This window comes from Buceros rhinoceros, unplaced genomic scaffold, assembly GCF_000710305.1.
Source record: "Buceros rhinoceros silvestris isolate BGI_N320 unplaced genomic scaffold, ASM71030v1 scaffold2804, whole genome shotgun sequence".
NCBI classification, from domain to species: Eukaryota; Metazoa; Chordata; class Aves; order Bucerotiformes; family Bucerotidae; genus Buceros; species Buceros rhinoceros.
The window spans coordinates 47,301-55,019 of NW_010409900.1; the positions used below are offsets into that span (position 1 = coordinate 47,301).

At 39.5% G+C, this 7,719-nt stretch overlaps 1 protein-coding gene across 1 annotated transcript in view; it reads right to left on the reverse strand.

The window, feature by feature from the left end:
• Nucleotides 1–784: 784 nt before the first annotated feature.
• TBL1X (transducin (beta)-like 1X-linked) overlaps nucleotides 785–7,719 on the reverse strand; it is a 135,446-nt gene continuing 128,511 nt past the window's right edge. Inside the window, exons 12-16 of the mRNA XM_010135386.1 lie at nucleotides 6,315–6,389; nucleotides 4,500–4,627; nucleotides 3,173–3,338; nucleotides 2,305–2,406; nucleotides 785–1,180 (exon numbers count right to left, since the gene is read on the reverse strand). Coding sequence (XP_010133688.1) covers nucleotides 1,154–1,180; nucleotides 2,305–2,406; nucleotides 3,173–3,338; nucleotides 4,500–4,627; nucleotides 6,315–6,389 — 498 coding nt within the window. The 3' untranslated portion in view covers nucleotides 785–1,153. The remainder of the gene's footprint in view (nucleotides 1,181–2,304; nucleotides 2,407–3,172; nucleotides 3,339–4,499; nucleotides 4,628–6,314; nucleotides 6,390–7,719) is intronic.

Genomic DNA, 7,719 nt, shown 5'->3' on the forward strand with positions numbered 1-7,719 from the left:
GGCATTAATTGTACCAAATGGCATTTTTTTCAATAGCAATTTCTGAGAGAGAAGAGAAAAAGGATACTGCACCTTTCATGTTCCTTGACTCTGTGTCATTCTTTCTGCTTGAATTACACAACTGGTCTACATTTGGTGGCCATTTAGGCTTTTAAAACTGTTTAACATAAAAAATACTTTTTTTTCCAAAAATACACTGGGTTCTTTCTGTTAAAAGTCATCTTTCTCCTGTAAAAATCTTCCCCAGCACTGCATTCTTATATAAAGCACTTATTACACAATTTGCTGAAAGTGCCCTTGAGACGCTAAGATCTGAAGCATGGAGGATTTTTTTTTCTTTTAAACGGAGAGAAAGAAAGGAAAAGGAAGAAAGAGAAGAGAGGAGAAGCAGTCTGTCAAAAATTTTCATTGTCATGTCCACCTGGTTGCATCTACTATGGGCATACAGGGAAAAACAAAAACAAAAAAAAAGGGCAAGAAGAAAGAGGAGAAAAAAAAAGGAAGGAGAAGTTGGGAGTGGAAGGGAGAAATAAAAGGAAAATAAAAGTTTCATCCTAAGCCTGGGATCCTCCAGGCTGTAATATTCCAGCTGATAGAAAAACCACTGAACAAAAAAAGTAGTCTAGAAAATAGAAAGTGTTGTGATTACAAAGTTGAGCATTTCATCAGTACAAACTGGTCTTTGAACGTCCTTTGGGAGAGCAACTGTAGTGTCCAAATTGGAAGGAAAAAGTACAACACCGCATGGAGGAGGATTTTTTTTCCCTTTTGGTTTATCACAGCATTTTTCCTTTTTTTTTTTTTTAATTGATTTTTTTTTTGGCACAGCTTTTTTTTTTCCCAGCCATCAGAGCGAGTTCTCAGATGCAAACCAAACAGTGCAATGCCTAGCTGGTGGCTTCACGCTTCCAAGGCTGAATGTTCCAAGTGGAAACCGTTCCCTCCCCCTCTGAAGTGACTGCGTTTTTACTCCTTGATGAAGTTACGAACAAAATACTAGACACCTGTGGCCAGGGAGAGTTGGTTTCACGGTACACTCTAACTTTGTTCAAGTTCGTACAGTTCTGGAGCTGTTAAGAATAGTTTTGAAGAGTGCTTCTCCCCACACATTCACTGCTGGTCCATTTGAAATTTCTTCTAAAACATTTCATTTTTACTTCCGCAGATCTAGAACACAAACCTGGAGAGAAAAGATGCAGCATTAAGAACCATCTCTGAGGGTGATGTGGAAGTCCTGTTCATACGTGGCCCTGTGCACAGGCCCATCAGCCACCGGTATGTTATACTGCCCAGCCTCAGATCACCCCGTCTCAAGCACCCGTTGACACGTGCACAAGTAAGGGAAGAAAGGGGGAGAACACAAACAGGGGAGAAAACCCGAATGAAAACCGTACATTTAGCCGGACTTTCACTGGATTGCAAACAAGCATTTTGCTGGCACATCCCAGATAAGGCTATGGGCTCTATTTAGATGCCTAAATACAGTGTCCACCTGCAATTCTGAAATACCCAGAACGGATGCAGGCCTGGCAGACATGACATAGGACCTAGGGAAGACACATGCCCATTTGGAAGCCAGGCATGGCACCCTCTCAAATGGCACAACTAAGCTCAAGCAACATATTGTAAGCGTACCCTTCGTTAAAATCAGTTGAAAAATACTCTCTAACGTAGTTATGCTAGCCAGCCATGTAGAGTTATTTTAAAAAGCTCTAGAGTGTGCTACAACATCTGTGCATCCTTCACAAGCTGATCATGCTACAATTGAAATTTTTTGAAAGGAACCTTAACAACAAAAAGAGCAATGAATGATCAGTATCTCTATGCCCATATTTCTCCTTTTCCACATGATGAAATCTTTGGGCTGAAAATCATGCTGAAAAATTCCTCCTTTAGGTAGTATTCAAGGGTAAACTTCTGTGGGATAAAACACAGAAAGCCCCAAGACAACTGTTTAATATTAGCGATCTGATCTTCATTAAAAATTGACAGATGAGATAAACAACGATAGAAACAACACTACTGTTGTTCATCAAATATGTATTTAAAAGTCATTCCTGTTTTCAGCGATATTCACCTATTCCTCGAGCATTCTTCATTTCCAGGAGGAACACCACCTCCTAGTATTCTCAACCTTCCAAAGCAGGAGCATGTTTAATATACTACACTGAGCTACTTATTTATGTCTTGAGATGCCTACACGTTCAGCTCTGCCCACAGGAGGCGATATGGCACGCCTGTTTTTCGTTGACTCTCCTGAAGAGTAATCTCTACCCAGCGTTCACAACGTACAAACCTCCTTACCGATCCATCTGATGCACTTGCTCCCACTTTGTCTCCTCTAGCATTCCAGCAGACTTCAAAGATGCCGCCGGTGCCTCGGTAGCTATGTACTAGAGTTCCACTCTACAAAACAAAACAGCATTTAAACACTTCATACAAAGTTCCCCTTCTTCTATGTTGTGTGGCACTACGTGAAAAAGAAGACAGTGGTGGTGAGGGGGGGGTGTGCTATTGATATCACCCAGCTATGGTCATCTCCATAAGGCGCTGGTCTTCGGTAACGAAGAGAAACAGGCTTCTCCAGAAGGCAATTTACAGTAAGACTCTTAGACACCTGTTTTTGTCTGAGACACTCTGTAATCTTAAAGGCCTGGGGAGCTAGGCTGAGGTGGTGTTCTCTTAACGTCTGTTGTTAATTCAGGCTGTGAGGCATCAGTATGCAGAATTACATCAGCAGAAGTATGATGTCCCATCTTTCCTCCAGAATATCGCCAGTTCCCAGCCTGTACACCCTTTGTATCTATCATCCCCTCATCACAAAATATAAGCCAGGAGCATCAGACTCACAACTGAACTCAGCTTGTTACTAAATAAATGCATCACTTATTTCTAAGAGTCAATCCATGCCTTTGCTTCACAAAGCTGATGGCACAACGTACCTATTTTCATGTATGCTACATCTTGTAGCGTACAAAGGAGATGGAACAGAAATGTTCTGGACAGTCACCTCACTCCACCTGAGTGACTGAGCTGTTACGCTGGGATTTGTACCGGCCAATACAGACAGGTTCACCTCGGCCGGCAGGTCATACACTACCGAGGTACATGCATTTTCCATTCAAGCTTTTGCTACTAATGTGTCACCTAAACCAGACGTGCTTCACAGTACCTGAGTATTCCATATATGGACACATTTGTCAAAGGACCCACTGGCTAGATATTTTCCATCAGGACTAAAAGCTACACTGTAGACAGGCTCTTGATGTTTTGTTAACGTATGGATGCAGACTCCCCGGTCAACGTCCCACAGCCGAACAGTGGAATCGAACGAAGCACTGCAAGAAGCATTCAAACACAGGCATGTCTTAATTTGGGTGTTAATGAATTTGCATTTTGATACTGTAAAAGTTTTAAGAGAATACCACTTTTTTTTTTTGTTCTTGGCTAAGCAAGAAATAACATTTCAAACAGAAAAGCTAGTATGTCCTACAGCCTTTACGTTTTTTTATGACAAGAACTGTATATCTACAGAACTGAATTCTTGAATGAAGCTTATCTAGGTATGCTGTATAAAGGATCAGACCACTAGCCCTAAGAGGGCCAAGCTTCCTCCTTTTGAGATTCTATCTGCTGTTTTTCAGGAAGGTCAAATATATATTGTCATTAATAGGATAAATGGTTCCAGAGAGATCTTATTCTTAATGGATTTGCATTATTTAATGAATTCTGTAATTCTCTGGAACTGTGGTTCTTTTCACTTTGTTTCAGTGCTGATTTTTGCTACACTGCATCTAAATGGAGCCCAAACCAAGGGCTTACAGAAAGGCAAAGGAAATAACAGGCATTAAAAATAATATTAAAAGAACAACTACAAGAAAGTGAAGTTCTTCCTGTCCACTCCCAGACGAAGGAGTAAAGTACATAAACCGGCTTTGATACAACTCCTCCCCAAACTCGATACACCATGAACTGATTTGATAATCCCACGGTACTACCATCACTTGGTGTTCTACGAGTAGACAGATCTCCCAAACTCAAAGAAGAGATTTGAACACATTCCCAAGTGGAATTTTAAGGATTATCCAAGCTTTTCTCTGTTAGCTAGCAAGGCTATAAAAATTGTTGATATCTGCCCAGGTGAGTCGCACAACCCTGGTCAGAACACATTCCAGCTGGCTGCCATCTGCTTCATTAAGTACTTTCATTCATAACAGCTGGATGATGGATGCGAAGGTGCAATGCCAAATTTACAATCCTTTCATCAAAGCAGCTGAAAAGTTAAATATCATATGACTCAATTTTCCTTCTTTTTTCCCATTCCTTTTTCAAATATGATTCCTTTCTCTTTGTATCCATCCCCCTGATTTATGAACACAAGAATTTTTTTTTTTTTTATACTGGAATTGCAGGAAGATTGACGGCCAGGTGACAATAGAGTTACATGTCAGAAAGATGATCCTTCGTGGTACGCAACAGAAAGATATATATGTTTTTACCTTGCTAACATGATGTTAGAGTTTGGGTTGCTGGTGCCTGGTCCTGTAGGACTCCATTTGATAGTATATATCTCTTTGCTGTGAGCCTGAAGATCATGTACACAGGTATCTTGCTTCATACTCCAAATCTAAGTCAGAGTAATTATGAAAGGGAAAAATGGCAACGTTACTAATCTCGTCTCAGCTGAATTATTTCAGTTCTATGTTACTGCAATTTGTTTATTTAAGATCACGTCACGCACGCATAGACATAAGCTCAACTTATTAATGCAACAGTTTGGCACACGTTAGAATAAGCCCATTAGGGGAAAGAGCTACATATTTAATATTATTTATTCAATAGATAAGAATTAAATAGTTGCTGTACTGCCCGTAGCCTCTACCTGTATTTTCACAGAGAAGCTTCGGTTACTCTATTTAGAGAAGTTTAACTTGAAGTTTGCCACACATTGCAGCAGCAATCACTTTAGAGAATGAAAAGAAAGTTTCAGTAACTGCTTAGAACCTAGTAATTTTCTTTTATGCCAGTAAAATGTTCCTTTTCCTCCTGCACTCCGTTTGTTTTCCTCATGTTTTTAACAGTACAGACAATGGAGGACAATCAGCTATTTATGCAGTGTTACTTGGCCAAGTACTTCAGCGTGAGATAAAGAATATGCTCAGAAGAGATGAATGGTAATTTTGTACATCTTTTCTCCAGCTAACGGAGAAAATAAGATGAAGCTCTTTCACAGCAGGGAAAATAATTCAAGTTTGGTCAGTCAGTTTCAGAGAGATACCGAAAATGTAGTAATAACTCAACTCACTTCTTGTAAGCCTGTGTTGCGAGGGAATAGTGCATACCTCAGCCTGCTTTTGGAAATTTCACACCAAGTTCAGCCATGTTCTATGGCTAACAGACAACAGAAGTTGTAGGAAAATATCAAGAACTCCAGAAAGAGAGAGGAAAAAGAAGGCAGACAGTACTGACTTCCAAAGGAAAAAGAGTAATAACAATAATAATTGCCTGGAGAGGATTTGTAGTTTCCATCCTTGAAGGTTTTTAAAAATCAGGAGAGGCTGGGCATAGCAAACCATTAGCTCTTGTGCCAAATTCAGTGGTCGGAAATTTGAACTTGTACCAAGAACCTGGAGTCACAGTGGTTTTTAAAACACAGCCAGCACTCAACTGGGCACCAAAAAAATGTGCTGCCACTGGGTCAGGCAAGCAAGAGCAGCAATAATGGCTACTATAATACTGCTCTGTGGCAGCGTAACAGACAAGATGCTCTCTTTCAGTCTATTCTAGCCCTGTTTTCTGTAAACTTCCAGTTCTGTGAGTAGTCCACAATAGCACATCTAGAATACGGAGTGACGAGAACCTCAGTGGGTATGTGGCAAAGACAGAGTTGAACTGAGCAGAAGTCAGGCTACCTATGAAGAGGAAATGCTCACAGCACTGATGCTCACTTAGCTCTCATCTACAAGTTCTGCTGCTCTCTCAGTTTCAGTTCTTATACACAGGCTGTGTGCCTGCTGGAAATGTCCCTTGCTTCAGCTGTGTCAATCAGCAGTGGAAAGAAGTACGAGCTGTAATTAACTATACTACGAGGAAACTCTATTACTAGTACTATTCTGTGACAGGGACGTATCAGTAACACTTATTGGACAGGATGTCTCAGTGGCTGCTTCTCTGTGTTCAGTCTTTCAGACTGGCCTTAAGAAATATGGGACAAAATGAAACAATTGCTCATACCATCATTCTGGAGAAGATTAAAAAAATGGACATGTTTTTTGTCTTTATTTTTTGAACAGCATGAATTGAAACTATGTTACCTTTAATGTCATATCATCGGAACAAGATGCTAGTAGCATGCCAGATGGGTCCCATTTGATTGCATTAACCTCGTTCTGAAATAAAGAGTGATTTTATTAAGCAAATATTCCGGTTACCGGCATTGTACTGGGCACCCAGCAGAGGGCACTCAAGGTTTACACATGCAGCACGTCAAGCACAAATTGCAGCTCTGGTTGCTTTACGGGTGAACAAAAGCAGCGCAGCTTCCCTAACACGCTATTTAAGTGTCATTTAGGATGGTAACCATTTTGTGTGTGTGAACAACAGACACAATCAGTCTTCTGATATGTGTTCCGGCACAAAGTCTCTCATACCCTTTCTTCATATGCTAGGATTTAAACAAACCCTCCAACCAATAAGACTGATGATACAGCATTAAATTATTTTAAAAATTGAGATATTTCTTCAGTTAATATTCTGTAGAATTCAGAGATACAAATTTTCAGCAGAAAATACTGGCAAGGTGTAAAGTTTTGTGGAGTTTGTAATTGTTTGTATTGCAGCTCTACAACAATGCTGGTCTCTCTAAAGAGAGATATTTGTGTAAATAAAATCCAGGATGGAATGCTGTGTAGAGTTTACGATGCGTTCTCTATCAATTTTTCTAGCACAGTGTAATTAACTAAGCCTAGTGTATCCCCTTTGTAATCAATAAGTTTTCTGTGTTTTTTTGAGGGTTACACATACAGAGAAAAAAAGCATTTCATAAAAAAGGAAATATTGTTTTTTAAAAACATAATTTGGCTCAGGTTCTCAGTAAAAATAATCCTGAAAAATATTTAAATTTTGGTTCATCCATTTTACGTGTTTCGGTCGTAATTAAAAGAGACTGTACAGATATTTAAAGTAAAAACTTGGATTATGTACAAAACGGTGCATAATCATAAAATAATCATAAAAAGCACCAGTCTGTTGGTAGGAATGTACAACTGGTCATGAAAAATCAGTTTAGTAGCAGTTTAACCATAGACTAGATGAAATTGACCAAACGCACAATTTTTTCCTCAGTGAGGAGATAACAAGTTCTGGTTATCTAAACTACAGGTCTGTATACGATAGTAGTTTTCTCATGAATGAAAGCTAGAAAAACTAGCCCTTGATGGTCATCAAATACCACCAGGAAAAGAGGGGAAAAATACATCTTAAATAGATCTTGTTAGATTAAAAATTGATTCTAGAACAGAACAGTAGCTGGAGGTAAATTGTTCTCTCCTTATTTACAGTTGTCATTTACTAAAGGAAATTAAGCCAGTGGAAAACAAAATCTTTTTTATTCATGTGCCCTTAGTCTGCAGCTCATGCTACATATAAGAGTATCCCCATTTAAGCTGCATGCTTTTCCTCCTATGGTGATTTAGAACAGTCTACCCCTTCTCACAGCTG